General features: G+C 38.8%; 2 protein-coding genes across 3 annotated transcripts in view; both read right to left on the bottom strand.

Moving 5' to 3' along the window:
* The window catches only part of chd5 (chromodomain helicase DNA binding protein 5), a 52,476-nt gene extending 37,228 nt beyond the window's left edge, over positions 1-15,248 (bottom strand). The window contains exons 1-2 of one of the 2 annotated variants that reach the window (XM_067430791.1): positions 14,940-15,248; positions 9,591-9,748 (exon numbers count right to left, since the gene is read on the bottom strand). In XM_067430791.1, coding sequence (XP_067286892.1) covers positions 9,591-9,748; positions 14,940-15,006 — 225 coding nt within the window. In that variant the 5' untranslated portion in view covers positions 15,007-15,248. The remainder of the gene's footprint in view (positions 1-9,590; positions 9,749-14,939) is intronic. The other variant, XM_067430790.1, reaches the window with a different exon arrangement.
* Positions 15,249-16,510: 1,262 nt separating this feature from the next.
* Positions 16,511-22,925, bottom strand: rpl22 (ribosomal protein L22). The gene is made up of 4 exons (XM_067431733.1): positions 22,874-22,925; positions 22,085-22,189; positions 21,454-21,578; positions 16,511-16,701 (listed from the first exon to the last, which is right to left on the bottom strand). Exons 1-4 carry the CDS (start codon positions 22,883-22,885, stop codon positions 16,557-16,559), a joined length of 387 nt encoding a protein of 128 aa, XP_067287834.1. The 5' UTR covers positions 22,886-22,925; the 3' UTR covers positions 16,511-16,556.
* Between the last annotated feature and the right edge of the window lie 552 nt (positions 22,926-23,477).

A 23,477-nucleotide genomic window follows, 5' to 3' on the forward strand; every position in this document is an offset into this window, starting at 1 on the left:
GTGCAGGGTAGGCCGGCATTGCCGCAGAGCGCACAAGCTCCACTAGCAGCCGTTCTGAGTTGCCATGGAAACCAAACTGTGCAGTTTTTTTTGGGGGGGGGGGGGCTCTCTCCACTGCAGCAGCCAATGGAACAGCGCCATCCAATCAGACGCGTTTGCATAACGAGCTTGTTATGAAGAGTCCCCATGGTTGCAGTGCCTGTGTTCTAGGGCCCGTCTAGACAAATCTCAATCACGTAGATGGGGGAGGGAGAGCGAGAAAGTGAGAGAGGAAGAAGAGAGAGGGAAAGAGGAGGGGTGCTTGTGCAAGAGGCAAAGACTATAACCACTAAAAAGCTCCACAGCTGGAGCTGAAAGGTCTCCCAAAATCTAAACCACAATTATCTGATAATGTACCTCAAAGGGAAAAAGATCCAATGTAAATAATGTGGCACAAAGAGGATTTCAGGGTGACACCATCCTGCAGTACTTCCCTACAGAAAATGCAATATTCATAGGAATAGTTCATCTAAAAATTAAAATTCTGTCATAATTTACTTACCCTCATGTTGTTACAAACCTCTTCTGTGGAACCCGAAACAGAAAAAAAAGAAATAAAACAAAACATATCTGCTTGTAATATTGATGTTTTAACATATTTTATTTGACAGTTAATTTTTTTCAGAAAACAACATAATTAGAAAAATATGAAATTTTATATTTTAGAAATGTTATGATTTTTGGAAATTGTTACTTCAGTGCTAATTTGTTGTCCTTTTTGGAGCATGACAGCCCCAGTAGGTATACACTTTAATAAAAAGAATGGAGAAGATAAAAAAGCAGCTTGAACATTGCTGCAGAAGAAAGTCACACTGGCAAGGCTTGACAAGGCTTGCTATCCAGGCACTGTGCTAGTGGTTTTATCAGCTGATATATTTAAATCTTGCATATTTTGTGCAAGAGCCCATACAGTTGTCTAGTAAAATACACTATATTGACAAAAGCATTGGGACACCCAATTTTGGATAATCATTAAATTCAGGTGTTCCAATCACTTCCATGGCCACAGGTGTATAAAATCAAGCACTAGGCATTTGTGAAACGATGGGTCGCTCTATGGAGCTCAGTGAATTCAAGCGTGGCATCGTGATAGGTTGCCACCTGTGAAATAAGTTAATTTGTGAGATTTCCTCACTACTAAACATTCCACAGTCAACTGCTAATGGTATTATAACAAAGTGGAAGCAATTGGGAATAACAGCAACTCAGCCACCAAGTGGTAGGCCACGTAAAATCACAGAGCAAGGTCAGTGCATGCTGAGACGAACAGTCTGCAAAAGTCGCCAATTTTCTGCAGAGTCAATAGCTATAGACCTCTAAACTTTGTGTGGTCTTCAGATTAGCTCAAGAACAGTGCATAGAGAGCTTCATGGAATGGGTTTCCATGGACGAGCAGCTGCATACAAGCCTAATGCAAAGTGACCAAGCGCACCAAGAGCATGCAAAGAGTTGGATGCAGTGGTGTAAAGCATGCCGCAACTGGATTAAAGAGCAGTGGAGGCTTGTTCTCTGGAGTGACAAATCCCATTTCTCTGTCTGACAATCCGATAGATGAGTCTTGGGTTTGGCTGCCTGAAGAACAGTACTTGCCAGACTGTATTGTGCCAAGTGTAAAGATTGGTGGAGGGGGGATTATGGTGTGGGGTTGTTTTCTCAGGGGTTCAGTGAAAGGAACTTGTAATGCTTCAGCATACCAAAACATTTTGTACTATTTCATGCTCCGAACTTTTGAGAACAGTTTGAAGATGGCCCCTTCCTGTTCCAACATGACTCTGCACCAGAGCACAAAGCAAGGCCATAAAGACATGGATGAGTAAGTTTGGTGTGGAGGAACTTGACTGGCCTGCACAGAGTCCTGACCTCAACCCGATAGAACACCTTTGCAATGAATTAGAGCGGAGCCAGTCCTTCTCGTCCAACATCATTGCCTAACCTCACAAATGCACTTCTAGAAGAATGGTCAATTCCCATAAACACATTCCTAAACCTTGTGGAAAGCCTTCCCAGAAGAAGAGTTGAAGCTGTTATAGCAAAAAAAAGGAGGGCCAACTCCATATTAAACCCTATGGATTAAGAATGGGATGTCATTAAAGTTCATGTGCATGTAAAGGCAAACGTCCCCAAAACCTTTGGCAATATAGTGTACATATATCTATATTTTTGTGTTATTTATTTTGACAGTTTATTTGGTTAAATATAAAAAATCTAAAAGGTGAGCATTATACCGGACACCTAGATGAGCACATTACAGTCAGGTTCATGACCTTAAGTCATTCTCTTCAAATAATATTGAATTTAAAAACATGTATACCGATCCCGGATGTAACTTTAGAGATGGTCCCTAAATTCGCAAATAGCAAATGCCCAGCATCAAACTAACTTTATCAATCCCATCAGATGTGCTATGGTTCTGCTGTGATTTTAGTTTGAAACTATTTTAGCTGCTGAAATAGAACAAAAACAGTCAATCACTATATGATAAATGGATCTCCTAAGTTTATTGCACGTACCCCTCTGTTTTTTTGTTTATGATGAGAGTGCAGAATTCAGTGAATGAAAGCACACACAAAACAAAACTCCAGCGTTTCATCGATGACTAAAATTAATGCCTCTGATTATTAGGCATTGCATTCATAAACTCAACAAAATCATGTGATTGGTTATAATGCACAACATGATTATAACAGATGCCTTTTTAGAAACTACAATAAAATTCAGCCCCAAAGTTAATTAAAGTGTTAATTTCAAGCCCTGCACACAGGTTTAGAATGACATGGGAATGACAAAATGGTGAAAGAATCTTAATTTGTGGGTGCGCTAGGCCTTTAAATGCAACATTTTCTTTAGAAATGCACTGCATAATAGTGTCAGACATTTTTGGGATCTTTTTTCCTGTGAGATTTTATTTCCAAAACATCCTCAACACACCCAGACCAGAATAAAATCTCTCATTGGTACTACTGACTTATCATTGTTTACATCTGACAAAGCATCAATTCTCACTCTCCTGTTACAATCCCCAGACTCTCCACAGTCTATCAGGCTCCGGCGCAGGTGGCCGGCTTTGGCGAGCTGAGCTGTTAGACTTGTGGACAGCAGAAGGGCAGGCGGCGGTTTTGACCCGCATTGATTTGAGCCCGTGTCTGACACGGCACTGCAGGGAGAGCATGACTGACGCCAAGCAGGGCTCTTAGCTGCTGAGGGGAGACCTCTCTGCCCTCTCCACGGCACATTTACCACTGCTGAGAAGGAGGGAGGGTTGAGAGAAAGACCGAATCTGTGCGAGGAGGCAGAGAGAGCGCAAGGGAGGGTTAGGGAGGAAAGAGAGGAATCCCTCATTATCTCAATGCTAAGTACAGTCAGCTGGGGGGATTGTGACCGACTGACCTGTCAAACGTTTGATCTCTCGCCAAGGCACAGAGGGAGGACTGACTGAAGGAACAAAAGCTGATCGGTAAACAATACAACAAAATACACAGAGGTCAGGACAGTCGCTTCATACTGATCCTTCACCTCATGAGAGCACGCTTAGTTATGCCACAACATTGTAGACAATTGGCACCTGGCCTTTCTTATGAGCGCTATTATGTAATGTATGCTGAAGTCAGACCAGGGCACTACTTGTTTTATGGATGTTCTAATGTCAGCCTAACTTTTCTTGGAAGAAGCCCTGGTTTTCATAGGATATTCTTCATTTTTTTTGGTGCCCTATCTTCTATGGAACACAAAAGATTATGTATATTATGCATTTTTGTCCATACTATGAAAGAATGTAGAGTTCATTGCTGTTTTGGACCCCATTGACTTTCAATGTATGGAGAAAAAATGTATGTACTGTATATATATATATATATATATATATATATATATATATATATATATATATATATATATATATATATATATATATATATATATATATATATATATAAATAATGTACCACAGAAGAAAGAACGCTATACACAAGAACAACATGAGAGTGAGTAAATGGTTTTGGGGAAAATTATCCTCATGAGCGTGTTTTACTGGAATTGTTTCCATTTTTTATTTATTAAAAATATTACTGGACATTTCACTGATAATTTCACCAAACTAATATCTGATTGAATGTTGAACCATATTAAATTATTTGAATTTGAAAAGCCCCTGGTTTTCACATTAGAAATCTGGTCACCTCACCGATGATGACACATTTATAGTAACTGATCATAATATTGAAAGCCAAGGCGCTGATGCTTCCTTAAGACCCACCACAAACTCAGCTCCTGCATACTTTGACTCGCTCCTACGAGTCTACACCCCCACCAGAAGCCTTCACTCAGCTAAGGAGCAATGGCTTGTGGTACCATCACAGATAGGCATGAAATCCATCTCCAGTACATTTTCATTTACTGTTCCCTGTTGGTGGAACGATCTTCCCACCTCCATCCGGAAGGCAGAATCACTGACAAAAGACAGCTGAAAACGCATCTCTTCCATGAGCATTTAACCTCATCTTAATATAAAAATAAATATTTGTTTTTTTTTACCTTTTTCTTTTCCTCTATTCCCTCCCTACTCTAGCTTGTGCTACACTGAGTAATGTCCAAAACTTAGTATTTTGGGCACTCTTTGAGCAATCTTCGCCTCTTAATGACGGATCGCTTCCTTTATTCCTCAGTTGAAAGTCGCTTTGGATAAAAGCATCTGCTAAATGCATAAATGTAAAAAACAAATATGCCATACAACCCCAATTCCAGGAAATGTAATACATTTTGTAAAATGCAATAGAATCAAAAGTGATTTGTTCATTCTCTATAACCGTTTTTTTTTAACTGACAAAAGTACAAAGAAAAAATTCCAGCGTTTTCACCAACCAAATTTATTGAATTTTGTTAATATAAACTATTTTTGCTTTTGATGGCTGCAACACACTCCAAAGAGTAGTTTACCACTGAGGCATGTTTACCACTGTCACGTCACAATTCTTTTAAATTACTCTTTTTAAATGTTTGGGAATTGAGGATACTGATTATTGCAGTTTCGTGTGTGGAATTTGTCCCAATATCGTCTGATACAAGACAGCTGCTCAACAGTCTGTGGTCTTCATTGTCTGATTTTCCTTCCCATAATGGACCATACATTTGCAGTAGGAGACAGATGTGGATGCAGGCATTCAGTCAAGCACATCCACTCTATGGTGTAGAGTGTCTAGAAACCAATGAGGCCTGAATTGCCTTGCTGGAATTATGTCATCTTGATGTCTTTGTACAATTTCCACATCAGTGGTACTTTCACACATATCCAAGTCAAGCCACTGATGCACCTCCATACCATGGCAGATGTTTGCTTTTGCACCTGTCGCCCTTTGACTTTGGGACTGAGAATTTAATGTCCATTTTTCCCCAAAACAAGCTGAAACGTTGACTTATCTGACCGCAGCACACATTTCCACTGTGTTGTGGAACATCTGAGATGTGCTTGGGCCCAGAGAACTCTGTGATATCTCTGTATTGAACAGATGTATTAGTTTCTCCTTGCCTAACAGAGATTCTAATTGCAGTTCTTTGTGCAGCGACAGACGTCACAATTGACCCTTCGCTAAGCCACGCCCGAAAGCCACCACAGGCCAATCGTGACTAAGCAACCGTAACTAGGCACGGAAGGTCTGTCAAGCTTTCGAGAGAGGAAAACATGCCGATGCAAACCTGCGCATATGGATTGTGCAAATCTGATGCCTATCCTAAAAGTTTGGACAGATGGTGTAATTTTTTTCCTTCCCCAAACGTAAAACTGAAGGTAAAAAATGCCAGGCAGGCTTGAATCAAGCAGTGTGTGTGAGACCTCATTCACAACTAACATTAAATGACGACAGGATTAACAAAAACACCTACGTTTGCTTCAACAAACTGAAAAAAACATGAGGTTTTTGACTGATGCAAGTTATTATATATGATACAGTATATAGACTATAAAAAGAACTGTTATGGCTTTATTTATTAGTTTTGTATCGTAGTTTGTTTAGACAAAATGTGTGCAAATTAAGACCTTCATAAGGATTGTTGCAGTGGCTGTGTTTATAATACTAATAAAACCCATCATGTTTAAGAGACTGGCTTTCTGTTATAAGGTTTCAGTAACTGTGTGGTTTTTGATGAATGGCTCAGGTCAGTATCTCAGGCTAGTGCCAGGTCGAAGGAGTAGATTTGACCTACGACATGTGAGCAATAGCCCGGCGCGCTAAATATAACGTTAAGCCGGAGAATCATTGCAAAGTTTTCAGGCTAATGTCTTGTGTTAATTCCACAAGATTTATTGATAAGCTGTTTGATTTATAATTATTCGATTATTTTCTAATTTTACTTACCCTGTTGTGCATGAACATACGTATGAGACAGCTGCTGATTGCGCTGAGACTATAGGCTTTAGCTTCAATTTTAATGAAATGATTCTCTAATCGGTAGCATATTATGTCGCGGATATATCCCGCGAATACATACTGCAGTCCCTTTTTTCTTTCTCTCTCAGATATTTCACCTGTTAGCCAAAAATGACTAATTATCTCCTCGGAAATGTCTGACACCGGTGCATACATAGTGTAATAGACGTGCCAGGCGCGAAAGCTTAACAGGCGTAGCAACAGTAACTACGGGGGGCGGGGCTAAGTGAAGGGTCAATTGACGACGGTTTTCCAAAGTACTCCTGATCACGTGTGGCTATATTTAACAGAGTAGCGTGACGGTTTCTCATGCAATGCCATCTGTGTAGGTAGGGCACCAAGGTCACTCACAACAGAGGTACCCACCTTGCCCTACATGTACTGAGATTTCTCTGGATTCTCTGAATCTATTCACAATATAATGTATGGTAGATGACCTAAATTGAAAAATTATTTGATTTTTTGAAATTTTTTAATTGTTTGACAATTATCTCATTCAAGTGATAGTTCACCCAAAAATGAAAATTGTATATTTATCTGCTTACCCCCAGAGTATAGAAAGATGTAGGTGTGTTTGTTTCTTCAGTAGAACACAAATGAAGATTTTTAACTCCAACTGTTGCCGTATAATGCATGTCAATGGGGTGTTTTCTATGAGAGTCACTATAAGAGTAAAAACACACATACTGTACATACGAATCCATATTAAACCCTGCGGCTTGTGATGATACATTGATGTCTTAAAACATGAAATGATTGGTTTCTGAGAGAAACAGAACAGTATTTTCTTTTCTTTTTTTAGCTCTTAGCAAACAAATCTCATCTAATATTCCCAACGCCATTACTTCCGCTGGAGAAGGTCAAAACCTGGCGCGATCATATATATATGTTAAATATATATATATATATATATATATATATATATATATATATATATATATATATATATATATATATATATATATATATATATATATATATATATATATATATATATAAATATATATAAATCCTCATTAGTGCCTGTGCAGATGGGTCGAATAAGGCTTCTATGTACAGATATCTATGATCGCGCCGGAATACTGGATGAGATATTGATATGAGTTTAAAAAAACAAAACATAAATACTGTTCAGTTTCTCGCAGTTTCATGTTTCATGTCTTAAGACATCAATGTGTGGTCACGAGCCGCAGGGTTTAATATGGATTGGACAGTATGTGTGTTCTTTTACTCTTATAGTGACTCCCTATTGACATGCATTATACGAGCAATAGATGAAGTTAAAAATCTTCATTTGTGTTCTACTGAAGAAACAAACACACCTACATCTTGGATGCCCTGGGGGTAAGCAGATAAACATCAAATTTTAATTTTTGGGTGAACTATCCCTTTAAATTTGGCACAAAGTGGTGAGCCATGACTCTTTGCTTGCAATGACTGAAGCCTTGTTTATACTTTCGCCTGGCTCCGCTGCGTGAGCCTCCGCTGACTGCGTGCGCTCCTCCTCAAACGTACGAGCCGTTTATACTTGCCGTTGTGCTATTCTTTGAAACAACAGAGGGTGACTCGGAAAACTTGTTCTATAAACCATCAGGAAAAGCGGTGAGAATAAGTCGGCTAATGTAAGCTACACAGGAGATGATATTTATTTTAGTGCATTTCACCAAAAATCACACTACAAAAGAATTGTGTAAAACTCAGTAGACCTTGGCTTGATATTATTACTTGTGACATGAGAAACAAAATATATGTGTATGCAACTAAATTAACGATCTCTAAAATATTACCTAATTTCACTAAACATTTTAGTGTCATGATTTATTTATTTATTTGATTAAACATGGATCTTTATTTAAAAGGGCTTATTTCTGCTTTTGTAGGCTCATTTTGTAAATATAAGCACCTAATTTGTATGTGCAAACTGGGTGCCGGTGTGATGAGACGTAATTCTCAGCTAGATTCACCTAGAACTCGTTCATCTTCGGATGCGGAGCTGCGTGTGCTATTACAAAAAATGCGCTGCATAACGGGGTCTTGCGCAACGAACGCACAAGACCGTGCACGACCGCCCAGACCGCATTGACGTCATTTTTGCAGCGCGCGCTCATGCGGACACTTCCGAGTATAAACAAGCCTTGAGTTGTTGGTGGATGCTCCTTTTATACTCAAACACGAGACCATACCCTCTCATTTGACCAATTCCCCTGGTAATTTCAAAACAGTTTAACTTGGATGTTATATTATAATCTTTTCATTTTTATTTTGCCTCTGTCCCAATGTTTTGGAAGAGTGTATCATCCATCAAAATAAAAAATATATATTTACAAAAAACAATTAATTTAACCAGTGAAAACATTGGAAATCTCTTTGTACTTTTGTTGAGTAAATAAAGGTTAAAGAGAATTAGCAAAGCACAGATTCATGATTTTATTGCATTTTACAAAATGTCGCAGCTTTTCTGGAATTGGGGTTGTAAATACTAGAAATGCTAGCCTGACAAGCCAGACCCACATCAAGATGTTTGGTCTGGAAACTCACCTTTGACAGGGCTCAATCCGAGGGGCGGATAAACGGTTGTCTTTCAAACTCCCTCTGCACGCGATAGGATAGCACTACAAGCAACCAGAGCAACGAAGGTGAAACAGAGCTTGTTGATAGATTAAACATTCGCCGTATCCGGTCAGCAAAACTCCGAACACATCTTCCCTTTTTAAGAATGACTTCAGTGCCGTTCTTTGTTCTTTTCTCAGAAAAAAGCTCAACTCCAAGTCTTCTAGAGTCGCGGGTCAAAGCTGATTCGAAAGACCTGCCGTTCGCCAGTTTTTGTGTTTACTAGAAGCACGCAAACGGAACTCGGCCGTCGTCATTATGGCCCCGCCCACCGACTCTATACACGATGTGATTGGCCCGGCAAGAGTTAGACGATAACAGCTCAGAAGGGTATTGAGAGATGCTAGACGACACTCGCGGGCAGATTAAATTTGCTGACGCTTGGGTACGTTTAGATTTCTAGGCTACAGAAATGCAGGTTTAGCTGTACAAATCTACGTCACAAAAATAAATTGCATTCTGATTATGTCATAATGACATTTATTTGATCTATGAGTCAAGAGATTAGATAAGGTTTCTTACATCCTTCTTCTTCTTTTTCTTAACTTTGGGCTCCTTCCCCTCCATTATCTTGCTGGGTTTCTTCTTCTTATGCTGTTTAACCGAATCATCCTCAGAGAAGAATCTCTCTAGCGGTGACAGGGGGACACTCCTTTGACGTTCAGCTTCCTCATCCTCATCTGAGAAAAAACAGAAAAGGTTCACAGCTAAGAGATTTACACATCAATTATGGCTCCGTCCATCCTTTCATCCTTAGTTCATGAGAAAACATAATTATTCTACAATATTGTATGATTTTTTCAACATCTTTTTCAAAAAATCAATCAATCAATCAATCAATCTATCTATCTATCTATCTATCTATCTATCTATCTATCTATCTATCTATCTATCTATCTATCTATCTATCTATCTATCTATCTATCTATCTATCTATCTATCTATCTATCTATCTATCTATCTATCTATCCATGTATATGTCTTCTGCTTGGGGCTTGCCTGTGAAGCGGAGACTCCTTCCCTCCATCAGAGAAAAAGCAAAGATTTTTGTTGACACACTGAAAGGGGAGTGAAAATAGAGAGGTGAGGTCTCTGCCACCTGCTGAACTGTGAATCTCTTGCTGTAAACAAAAAACTACTGTCTGGCAGCACATATTCACTGTAACACTTCAATAATGCCATGCTGTCAAAAAGGCTAAGCTAAAAAAAAAAAAAAAAAAAAAAAAAAAAAAACATCAGGGAGGCATCCTTTGCAACCGGAGCTCTACGGTGCAACTCCTGCCGACTGTCTATCGTCAGCTCAGACGGCGGCCCATGAAATATGCAGCGCGTGTGGTGGAGTCAATCAGCTAAAGCCCTGTCCCGCAGCCCACCACGCCCCGTGGGAGCTGCCGGAGATGGGGCTTTCCCAGCCTCTTGGATGCTATCCTCAAAATCCACTTAACCTTCATTTAGCTGCCACTGTTTGAGGACTTCAGCTCCGGTGAGAGCAGCCCCTGCGCGGTTCAAGCCCGGCTCGCAGCCCTACAGGGCATTTGGGGTATTTACTTGCGTAAAATACAGAGCTCCCCATCTTTCTGTCAGCCGCTGGGAGGCTTTTTCTTATTTCAATCTTCTGCTGCACATAAACAGAGCAGTTGCCTGTGAGATGACGGATATTTAGGGCAGTGCGTCTGCAGTACATCTCACAGGGAGGCTCTTTCATGTCGGCAGAATATGTCTGCTGCCTGCCAGGCGCATCAAGCTCACATCTCGTCTTCATTCATGTCTCACTTACAGTCGTGGTGATGCAACACAGCACTCTTGAAGCGGGGATATCTGGCAAAGGTTTTACATTGTCAACTGACTTTTAAGCGATTTGTTTTATGTTGCACTCAAGTGAGAATTCTTATTTATAAATCAAACCAATGTGAATTTTAATACCGGTATAGCAATACAAATAAGCTGAAGTGTATTTTTTATTTTTACAATAACTAAATTACAATTTAACATGCAAAGCAAATTATATTTTTGCATTCTGGATTCAATAGGCAATAGGCAGTCGCATTCTGTGCCATGTTTCCAGGTAAACAGAGTCTCGGCCAGGAACTGCCAGGTGTTTAAAAGCTGTGCTGCTGCCATTTGCTACTGGTACCAGGCCTGAAAATGTCATGACTGCAGCCATACATTTCTGTGTCAGCTAACCACGGACATTGGGGTAACTTTGACCTTGCAACAAAGGCTGGGTCATTGCCGCACTCCATTAGAGATGGGATTCACGGCCGGGCTCGCTATTAAGAAGGGGAGCGTTTACAGGAAAACGCATTAGCTGTATGACAGACTGTGTATGTTAATAGTGCCCCCACCGTTAATGTGATGAGCCTGCATGGTTTGAACACCCCCTTATTGAGACCTTCAAGTTTTATAGGACCTATCTCTACTTTCTGAAGACTATATCCTTTGTCTAAGTCCAAGGCTAATTCACAAACCTTTGGTTTGCTTTGCAAAAACATCCAGTATCAATAAATGCAAGTACACAAGCAAAGTAGTCTAAAATGAATGTCCTAATAACCCATAAAACTAGAACAAAGCCACTGAAACTGAGATGCTATAATTGTTTTATTCCAGCATGCATATTCTGTTCTCCAGTAATTTTTTAGTTAAATTCATAAGATGTTTTAATTTGACACACACTGATGCAGAGACACACAGACATAAGAGTGTGATGCAACAACGATTTAAAGCATGCACAAATTCCAGCAAAAAGGAAGGGGTGTCAGCTTTCACAGCGCAGCTTCCAAAAATAACCCCCACCAATCAGAGCGATGAGCAGAGGGAAGCTCATGATAATCTTTCAATTTCATAAGATAAGACTATGTAAAAGAAAACCAGACTGGGAGTGGAGGAAATAGAGAAGGAAAGAAAAAAAAAACACTCAAATGACTTTGGATCAGTTTCATCCTAATGTGTCCTAATGAGAATCACCATAAACAGAAACTCTTACCAGAAACAAGAACGGAGCAGGAAATAATGTTTTTCATCATGAATAGATCCTTCTTGTCCCCTCATCATTTACTCATCCTCATGGCATTGCAAAGCTGCATGAATTCTTGTGAACAATATACAAAAGAGGATATATCAAAGAATGTTTTTGTCCATATAATGAAAGTCAATGGGTTCCAAAACAACATTGAACCCCACTGATTTTCATTGTGCGGGGGGAAAAAAATCCAAATGTCTTCTGAACGACATGAGACGAGATGAGTAAATTACAGAATTCAATGTGTGGTTAAACTATCCATTGAATCTGCTATGATTGTAGAGAGACCAAAAGCCTTTGGAAATCTGGGAAAAATCACTCTTTCTCTTTGGAGCCGCTCCATCCTTTGTTCCTGATGTGGCACAACAGGAATGTGGCATCAAGTTGCAACATTTTAAAACTAACTGATTAAAATGTACATACATTAACAGAGCCGATGCACATCCATTAACCAAAACCAATGAAGGTGAAATAACATTAAAAACCGAAATGCCGATTTTGAGCTCGCTTTTGAATTCTTTCTCGTTTCATTCTCTTAACGTTTTTATAAATCATCTGTTTGTTTCTTTCCATCTGCGTTTAGGGCATGCACCAGTGATCACTTCATTGCTCCTGCTGGGGGCACCAGTCATGTGTTCTGCAGTGTTTGGATCGTGTAGTGAACAGTTCTGTTTGCAAATCTCACTTCGATGGCCTACTACACAAACTGCATTCTCAATATAAGTCACACCACATTATTGCATCTTGCATCTAAGAAAAATATGCTTTACGGTTCTTTTGCAGAGAAGCTAGAGATTAATTGTTTGAATGTAATCTGACTGTACAGGAATTATTATGCATATTATTACACAGTCATATTTATTAATCTCACCAAAAAATTCATCAGCCACCTCATTATAATTTCAGCAAAGGAACAAGCGGAGCTCTTCTGGCCTGCACAAACGACTCAATGAAAGCAATCACAGTGAATGGGACTAAACGGCATATCCCAAAATCCTGGCTAGTCCTGCACTGCATAGATTTCTCATTTTTAGCACATGCGGGGGCTTACTGTCTACACGGAAAGAGCATGCTGGCTCATAAATTATTTCTCAATTATTAATTCTTCTGCATACTGCACATCATTTCAAACCATTTGCAGCCCTCAGCAGCTTCATCTCCGGCATGTTGCCGCCTCGTAAAAAAAGAAGGTAAATACGCGATTGGGGTGCAAATGAGATAGTCGTGCTCAGGTCTGTCACGTGATTAATTCGCGACTAATTCAGAGGAAGCCTAGACCGAGCTGCAAGGGAAAAACTACAAATGTATTGATTTTATTGAACTGAGGGCCATGAATGTATAAAAGGCAAGCAGGCAGGCAGAACTGGGTCTTAACTATACGACTTCACCATTACACCACTGACAACCCTGCTCTCTCACAAGCACAACCTATGGCTTTTGAGACCAATCTACCACCAATAAAAAAAATAAGATTGATGAGTTTTCCTTTTTTTTAATAAGATGCACGCCCTCCAGCTACACAAGAAGCATAAACAGACTGACATAATAAGGATACAGTACACACAAAAAAAGTCACCAGCAGTGATGAACCCATGGATAAGGTCGGCTTTAGATTTAACCTTGAATATTACCAGAGAACCAAATATCCAGCATCAACGTGAAAAATAACTTGTTAACAAAAAATGTCTGTAAAGCAGCTGTTGCACACACACACACAAGTAAATCAGTTACGTACATGTATTTAAATTAAGCAAATGCCCCTCGTAAACTATAATTTAAATTGTAAAATATATAATTGACATGTAAAAATTGTACACCCTACTAATCTACATGTACAGTACAATCATAAACAATAAAAAGCATAGTACTGAAGAGATTTAATTTCATTATAATTTACTGAAAATTAATGAAAGTAGTACATATGAATCATTTAGACAAATAAGGCTGCTTAAACAGCCTACTGAATTATGAGTATATTTCAACAGTAACAAACAGATCAATAATAAATCTAATAGGTTATTCTATTATTGTATGACAGTTAGGTCATGTAAAATATGAAATCACCAAACCTATAAAAATAAAATTTTCACAGTAACGTTTTTAGAGTGTATAAAACAAACTCTTATAAGACACTGTGGACTGTCTTGGCTAAAGCCTGTGCCCCTCAAATAGAGGATCATTGTAGCTGATGTTTTCCTGTCACACGTGGCTCTGTCAAGCACATGCACTACTTTTACAAGACACTGTGACCATGGAGAAGCATTGTCAACCATCAGCCCTTAAATATTCCTCGGAGGAATGCCCTAACACCTTTTTTGGGGAAACTAATGGTCCTTTTTTTGGTTTAGATCAGCTCTAAACAATGCTTAAATCATAGCAGCTCGGTCTTGCATACTATTTTTACAATATGACTGCAGCCTGCCATGCACTAGACTTTATATTAAAACAGTCCATCAGATTTAGATATCATTGTGCACAGTGGGTGCAATATCAGAGCAGCCTGAATGGAAAGAGGAAAGACAGTGGGTGCATGCATAACTCATTTATATGCAAAGACAAATGCGCCTGTAAAAACAAACCGCTGGATGATGGAATACGAACACGATTTTATCTTAAAGAGAATCGCAGACAGATGGTCTGCTGGCGAACAGTCGCGCTTTTGGGACTCAAATACAATCGGGTAGTTCTCCGTTATTTTTGGACGAACAGTGTCCGGTGTGAGAACAGAAGCTATTGAGACTATAATAAATCGCACGCGCGTCAAGCCCCTTTTCCTCCGCATTCAACTAGGCGTAGCAGCGCAGTTGTGAAGGGCAGAACTCTCCCTCCCCTGTGACTCTTTACCCCCTCACCTGGCACGTCGTCCTCAAAATCCACATCGTCTTGCCCCTCATCTTCATTGCTTAGCGATCCGGGCATCTTTACCGCATAACAAGAAAATCACATCCGTGATACAGGGATAAAGTCCTGAAACTTAACCCTCTCAATGCCCAGATTTTCAGATTCAGAGGAGACGTCTACTAAAGGCGAGGTAATTTTTCCCTTTTAATATGCTCTCAATAAAATAAAAGATGGCTGCCCTGTTTTTAAAAATCTTTTCCTTTCTCCCTCTTCTCTATCCAAATCCTCCAGTCTGAAAATAAGAAAGAGACAAAAATGGAACACACATGCCCAGATTGTGACGTCTGGTCGGTTGCCATGGCAATCCATCCCATAGTTTCCCGACACAACTAGTTAGTGCTGTTCTGCTGGTCACCGGCTTAACTAGTACTGAGAGTGGCGGCGGTCGGGTTGCCCTTTTCCCGCTCAAGTTCGAGGAATGTGAGGTTATACAAGGAGACATACGGGAGAAAGTTCCCTCACAATCCCTTCAGTCAGGCGAGGGAAACGCATACGTGCTGGACAAAATAGTTTTCCTGTTTTTGGGGTGTTTTTAAAAAAAAAAAATTAGGTCGAACAAATTATACATTCAAGGTCACGGCTGAAGGCACATCTGACGAGTTTATTGACGTTTTAAAGGCACATTTTAATTAAAAAAAAAATGGGAAAACTGTTTCTACTCACCCTCACGCAGTTCCAAACCTGTTTGACCACGGAAGAAAAAGACAGAATATCTTGGTCACCATTCGCTTTCTATTGCCATTTAATACAAGTGAATGGTGACTGATGCGGTCATTCTGCCTTCGCATTTTGGGTTAAGTAAAGCGTTAAAAATGACCAGGTTTCTGTTACTTAAACGAAATGTTATTTCTTTATAAATTATTTTTTTAAAACAGTTTAATCTACTCATAAAAAAGCATCCATTTTTTTCTTGTGAACGGCCTTCAGGACAACCCGCGAATCACGAGCCGTTGCCAAGGATACTGCTGCGAGACGCTCTACGTGATAAAGCGAGACAAAGACATTTAAACAGGCCGCAGGAATAAAGAACCATTAAAAACCATATCATACCATTATCGTGTGTGTGTGGGGGGGGGGGGGGGGGGGGGGAGAGAGAGATCCCATCATTAAGCAACCTAAGCTGGTTTGATGACTCCCAGTCGAATACGGGTTTAGACACTTTACACCTGGTCCAAAGAGTTGAGCACAAGCTTTAAAGATCAGTGAAAACCATCAAACATTCCAGGCTGGTTTAAACTGTTCTAGCATATCATGCAAGTTTTTCCTAATAAATGAACTCACTGAACCCTGAGTGCACAAACTTTAGTTGCTATGGAAATCATTGGTCTTTGTCTATCTGGTGGTAAAAGAGTCTTTTATGCTTTAATGGAGTAAAAGGAAGGAACAGACCTATGTTGCTCTAAAAATAGAAAGAAAATGTATAATTATAAATCAAATGGATTTTTCCAGCACTCTTGTACCCGCAGAGGAAAAGACACAATGTTTTGAACGTACTGAAATGAGCACACCAGAAACAAAGAAACAGATTTCTTTTGAAAATTTATTGAATTTACAAAAGTGGCATGGATTTAATCTTCGTCGTCTTCCTCCTCCTCGTCCTGGTTTATCTGGAAGTAGCGCAGTTCATAGCTCTCCTTGGTGTTCGCTACTACACGCAGCCAGTCACGCAGGTTGTTCTTCTTGAGGTACTTCTTGGTGAGATACTTCAGGTACCTGAAGACGACATATAAACATTTGAGTAAGATCAGTCACAAATGAAACTTAGTTTGAACTGACAGTAATCAAGAGGTCGGGGGAGACTTGCACCCATACAAAAATATTATATTACATTTTGTGATAAGTCACTGTACATAAATATAGATACAGGTTTATTATATAACTAACTGCTTCAAGTTCACACCATTTGTTTTACTGTGCAAAACAAAAGAAACAACCACTACGGTAATAAAAGATCTTAATTCATCAAATCTTGCATCCCAGACATTTCTGGCAAGGAGATGTAGAAGGCATGCCACAATACTTAAAAAAAAAAAAAAAAGTGATGCAATATTAAAAAAACAGCAGCAATAACTTTAATATGTATTGTAAGGATGCATGATATATAAACAATTTAATGTTATGGCTATCAGTCTGATAAGGAAATTAGACCAATATATTAAGGCCAATAAAATAAAAACATTTTCTCCAGCTGAGACGCTTCAGATGCGCACGGTTCACAATGATGGTTTTGAATTGCTTGAAATATGACTGGAATCACTTTGAAAGGACAAAATACAGTTAAGTGTAACATGTGCGGTGAAGGTCTATCACGTAGGCTACATAAAATGCCGTGTTTCAGCATTATGGGAAGAGCGGATCCACAACAGCGTTACACATTCTGACTCGCACATAACAGTTTGTTCACTTGTTCAGATAAAAGCTGCAATATTGTTCATGTTGCATAAATATCTGAAGGATGGGTTTTATTGAGTTAATTAACCCGTTAAGAAAGCACTTCAGTTTACCAGTGTTCTTTCAGCTCCACCAGCAATGGTGTTATTTGAAAAATATTTGTATCAACAACATGGCTTTTATTTAATACTTTAAATATACTTTATTTAAATAATTGTATTATTGTCCCTGCGTAGGCTACTCCATTAATTTCTTTGTGGCATGCAGATTGATTCTTTATATGTTCAGTGACTTGTTTGCATTATTATTATTTATTTTAACAAAAGGTTTAAGATTTCTTTTTAAAAGTAAAATGTTTACACTGGTTCAAACTACAGGCTACTGTACTGTACATGGTTGATTTATGTCAAATGTAACAAGTTTTATATTTAGATTTATCTGCCAAAATATTGGTTACCAGCTTTCAAATATAAAGAATTATCGATATAAACATTTTGGCCAATATCGGTGTATCCTTAATGTAAGGTCTCAAAAGTCTTGCTTGAAACTTTATACTATAGGTGGAATAAGGCATTACACAATGTATTCAAAATCCACTTATTCAACAATTAACATAGCCTGGTTTTACCAGACTCTCGTACATTTCATTTGTACACAGAGTCTGGCCACTCTCCATTGACAAGGGTTTATTTCCGCGAAGGCGGGCACCCTGTTGAGGTCAGGGATGGAAATTAGCACCCGCCACCAGCCAAATGCGGGTGATTTTGCGTTGTGGTGGGTAAACTCGCTTCACCTACCGGCCACCGTGGCGCGTAAATAAAAATAGCATACTGTTTCCCCTCTTTATAAACTGTGTTCAGTGAATGCGAGTGCGGCCGTATGTCCGAATATGACCAGTCGTTTTCGCCGTCATTACCCGGATGTAGTGCCAGAAGACGCGAATAATAACCATAATAACTCGCGCGCGCTGAGAGAAGATCCGTCACTGTCATCCGGAAGCGCGCACCCGTCTCACAGCGTGCAAATATTGAGTTCTCTTTCAAGTCTTGTGCTTAAATGGACAAACTCACACAAAAAGTAAGCCAACATGTTCATCTTGATGAGAATTCTAGCAGACATAGTCTGAATATGCCTTAAGTGAACTTTATACAGTCGTGAAAGATGACGCATATCCTTCTATTAGTTCTTAAAGGGGCAGTAGCTTTTACTGCTATGTTTAATGTCAAACAAACGATAAGGACATCACTCACTGCTCTTGATTGAATAGCTTTTGTAAGTTTAATAAGGAATAATCTTTCATTTAAACTGTTAAATATGCAGTTATTTTACATTTGATTACTTTATTACATTTCTGTATGCTAGTAGACCTGTACATTATTATTTAATGTACACATGAGTGAGTTCAAGTGAAACATTTTAGTTTGAATTTTATTTTATACTGTTTGATGTTGCAATGTGCTAAATAAATATTTGCATAATTTGTAATTGATTTATTATTTGAAACTTTAATATTAATTAATGCAATTGCAATGCCTTGATTTTTAGTAAAGTTACACAGTCATAGCATTAGCCATAAATGCAATGGATAATTGGCATAATTTCTTTTAGTGCTTCAGTTTCAGCCAATAATTTTTATTTCGGTGCATCCCTACTGACAATGTTCTGCTCGGTATGTCGTCAACACGCTTCAGAAGATGCCAAAACTAGTAGTTTCATTGTTGGTACTAAAAACCTAAAACTGGAAGCCATAAAAGAATCATCCAAATGCCACATCCAGGTAAAAAAAAAAAAAAGAGAGAACATAGAGCCCTACTCATTTAATGAAATGTATATCAGTTCATGGTTTGTGTGTGTATAAGAGTGAAAAAATGTCAGTATTTCATTGAGATTTGAGATTAAATAAACAGCTTAAGTATTGTAGAGCTGGTAGTATTAATTTTCACGTGCAGTTACACATTGTCGGTTAAAAACAAGAAAGTGGCTGGTAAAAACATTGAGTGGCTGTAGATTTTGAAATCCACCAGCCACAGTGGCCGGTGGACAAAAAAGTTAATTTCCATCCCTGGTTGAGGTTTAAAACTATTGGATCTGCCCTGAGCCACTCTAGATCTGGAATAACCAATCGCTATCGTTTGGTCGTGACGTATGTTATGCGCCCTTCGCCTGTTTCACTCATGGAAATCCGACAAAATAAAAGTGCACTTGTGCAAGCCACCTCAGTGATAAAACTATAGGATAAAACCTAAAACTCGTGCATTCGGATTGTGATTTATTCACGCCACGGTGGACAGGAGGGCTTTGTGATCGGGAATGCGGCGCTCACGCGGTCCGTAACATCATTGTATGCCGTAAATAAAATGTCATATGCTTGGTATGATAATAAATGCTGCTATAAATAACGGACCAATTCAAATGTTTAAATGCTTTTATTTTAAATTGTTTGAGCGGTGATGAAATGTATTGCTCTTCTAAATACTTGCCAGTATTTTAAGGAAATACAAGTCTAGAAATGCATCCAAATAACAGCAAAGCAACTGTATGGTGTTCTGCAGTGGTCAAAAATGAACAGTGAATACACTGTTACAAACAGTACATACTGTGAATACACTGTTACAAACATACCAACAGTGAATTTTGAAGTGATATATTGTTGAAAACTCAGAGATGTGGATTCGGACAGCTATTACATCAACACGACCTTGAGTTTGTCAAAAGCAGTAAGTTAGGTAACTCGGCCGGGGATTTTTACGCGGGTGGTGAGAGACGGACGGCAATAAAATAACTGACCAGTCCCTGTAACTTAAATGATGGCAATACCTTCCGACCCCACGAGAAACAGTTACCGTCCGAATAGCTTCAGCCAACTCCTTCATCACTAACAAAGCGATCTGGAAAATCAAACTTTTCCCGAATTTACCCTGTTAGAGGGCCACAACATCATGGCCACCAACAAACCGCAGCAAAGACTGTTATTGCTCCGGCTTTAACTTCTGGATGTTCGGTAGCGGTGCCACAATGCAATGAATGGTTTAGTTTGCATCTTTCTCCGCCGCCATTACTGAACTACATCTCAAACTAGCGCTCGACATCAACGTCATCGTTCTCAGCCACTCCCTCTGTTCGCTGATTGGACCGGTAAAAATTTGTTCGGAGAAAACCTAAGACTACACAGCAGTCCCAGACGTAGTACTGAAGGAAAATGAAAATTGAGCGGAAGTACGTAGGAGGGCAGAGCCAGGCTACAATTAACATCCAAGCTACTGCAAAATAAAAGTAAAAAAAAACCTTTATAGGCTAAACATCACTAACTCAAAATTATTAAAATGTAAAAATTAAATGTAATCTTACAAGTACCTAGATATACATGTATATAAATAAATCTCATGTGGGGCACGCCTGTTCAAAGGGTCTGTGTACAACTTTACACAGCCTTCCATATTCAACTTACAAAGTGTAATCCTCTCACAGTTCAAAACACTGACGCTACGTCAAGATGTCCTCTTTGTGCCAGTTACGCTTTTTTAAGTAAGTTGAATATCGTTGAATATGCTTCAGAAGGCCTTTATATATCAGGGATACAAAACACGTATGGTCAAAAAAGAGAGGTAAATCAACCCAACCTTTAAATTCCAGTTATTGTGCGTGTGATGCTAATGAATAGTCCTTGTGTTGTCACCTGATAGCGAAGAACATTTTTCTGTCTTGTGGTCCAGATAGAACCATGCCAGTGTCCTGTGTGCATCACTGTCCGCCATTTGAATATCATTGGTTTAGTTTGTGTTAAACATCTAGTAGCCTATAATTCATTTGGATTTTTGCACAATAAAACCTTTTGTTTAAATTGTGTTCATTGAACTGATTCAAATGTAATTTGTATTGTGATCAGGAACCCTGCTTTCAAAAGGAGTGGTATTTACTACTGATCACAGAGCTTTGCTTCACTGACAAGCTGCACATAAAAAAACAAGTTTGTGCAAATTGCGATTAATCATGCAGCCCTACAATAAGCAAACATTTAGCAGCCCCTCATAAGCATTTAACTTCAGGAAAATGGATCTCTAATCTTAGACTTACCTTTTAGAGAAGGGGACCTCTGATGTCACTGTAATTTTGCTCTTGCTCCTTTCAATAGAGACCACGCCACCACCCAAGTTACCAGCTTTACCATTTACTTTGATACGCTCCTGAAGGAACTGTTCCTAAAGAGAGACATGCAGACATGCCTATTAGAGCATACATAAATACTGTCCCCACATTTAAATCACAGCTGCACACACATTCAATTTATTTTGGGGGGAAAAATATAAAATCAATTTCACAGAAAGAATGAAAAAAATCAGACTATAGAGACTTAACTATTGATATAAAGTCCACTTTGCAGCTTAGGCCATACAACAGAAAGGAAGAAACTTAAAAAAGACCTTAAAATGTTCGACTGACATATAGATTTCACAAGCAGGAAAAGCAGTTTTACACGTATGCAAGATATCCAGATCTGATGTTTTGGTCAAACATTGTGAGGTTGGAAAAAAAACATGCAAGGATGAACTATTCACAATAAGATTTATAAAATGCCTTAAATTAATTTTGCAGACTTTACAAGCATAAAAAACAGCCAAAACGACTTCCCAGTAAGGTAATCTGATTGGACATTTACAGTTGTGTGCACTATGCATCAGAAGAAAAAAAAAGGGTACACACTTACAAAGTTAGCAGCATCCATGATGCCATCCTCTACAGGGTGAGTGCAGTCCAAAGTGAACTTTAGGACCTGCTTTTTCTTCTTCCCACCCTTGGTCACCTGCTTTTTCTGTAAAGACACAACCAGTTATACAAAATAATAAAACCAATAACGATCAGCGTTAATATGAAGATACCTAGGGGGCAGATTTAATGTGAATAAATCAATCATGAATCGTAACATTAACCAATGCACTAGAGGTATTTTTCTACGATCATTTATTTAAAGGAGCTGTGGCAAAACGGGAATTTGACAGCATGTGAGACACCGATCTACAGTTACACATTAATGAAAGTTATAACAAAATGTATTTAAAAGCGTTAGGGTAAATGTGAAACTAAATCTTCAACGAAGCCATATCATTTATGGCTAAGTTAGCTTCACGGTTTCAATTCGTTGTTGAGAAAATTGCTTTACAAACAAAATACAAGCATATTCTTCAATTTCGATACACATCAGTATAGGTATTGTCTAAAATCGCTTAGTGTTATAGTAGTTATCCTGTGTCGGTTCTACGAGAAAAGCTAATCCGCTAACTGGTTGTTGCTACAACGTGGTTGCTCACGGGCAGGCCTCACTCCAGACCTCCGGTAAACAAATGCTTTTAAAAACAACACTGATACACACATTCTTTCATTAATCGAATTACTCAAACGCTCAATGGTTCGGCTTTAATACGCTCTGGTCTCTTCGAGCCTAGAGGGACGTGACACAACGTATTTTGTCTTTTTTCAGAAACTTGCTCGTACTCACAATCGGGGCCATGGCCGACAGTTTGGCAGAAAGGAAGAGGAGAGGAAGCGCATGCGCATTGAAAGCTTCCCGTTATAATCGATCCCAAACATAATCGATAGAATCAGTTATTCGGGAATTGATTAGTACAGCCACTGTGTTACAATAATAGGCATTTTATTGAATTGTACCTAATATAATACCATGTCTTAAATATGTGTTCAGTGGAAAAATCACTGGAAATAAAATTATCAAGACTTACTTATATTTTTACATGTTATTGAGATCACAATTCGTGTAGCCATTTGGAAAGACTTGAAATTATGCATTTATAGTTTATATTGTTTATGTGTGCGTGTAGATAGATGTTCAACTCTTTAAATCTTAGCCAAGCCTTTAGATAGATAGATAGATAGATAGATAGATAGATAGACAGACAGACAGACAGACAGACAGACAGACAGACAGACAGATAGATAGATAGATAGATAGATAGATAGATAGATAGATAGATAGATAGATAGATAGATAGATAGATAGATAGATAGATAGATAGATAGATAGATAGATAGATAGATAGATATAGATAGATAGATAGATAGATAGATAGATAGATAGATAGATA

The sequence above is a fragment of the Pseudorasbora parva genome, chromosome 22, assembly GCF_024679245.1.
Source record: "Pseudorasbora parva isolate DD20220531a chromosome 22, ASM2467924v1, whole genome shotgun sequence".
NCBI classification, from domain to species: domain Eukaryota; kingdom Metazoa; phylum Chordata; class Actinopteri; order Cypriniformes; family Gobionidae; genus Pseudorasbora; species Pseudorasbora parva.

Excerpts from the sequence above, each read along its gene's own strand:
- rpl22 (XM_067431733.1), bottom strand. Across the intron at positions 21,579-22,084 it reads TCATGGATGCTGCTAACTTT|GAACAGTTCCTTCAGGAGCG; the intron begins GTAAGTGTGTAC and ends GTCTCTCTTTAG. Across the intron at positions 16,702-21,453 it reads GAGGTCCCCTTCTCTAAAAG|GTACCTGAAGTATCTCACCA; the intron begins GTAAGTCTAAGA and ends TGTCGTCTTCAG.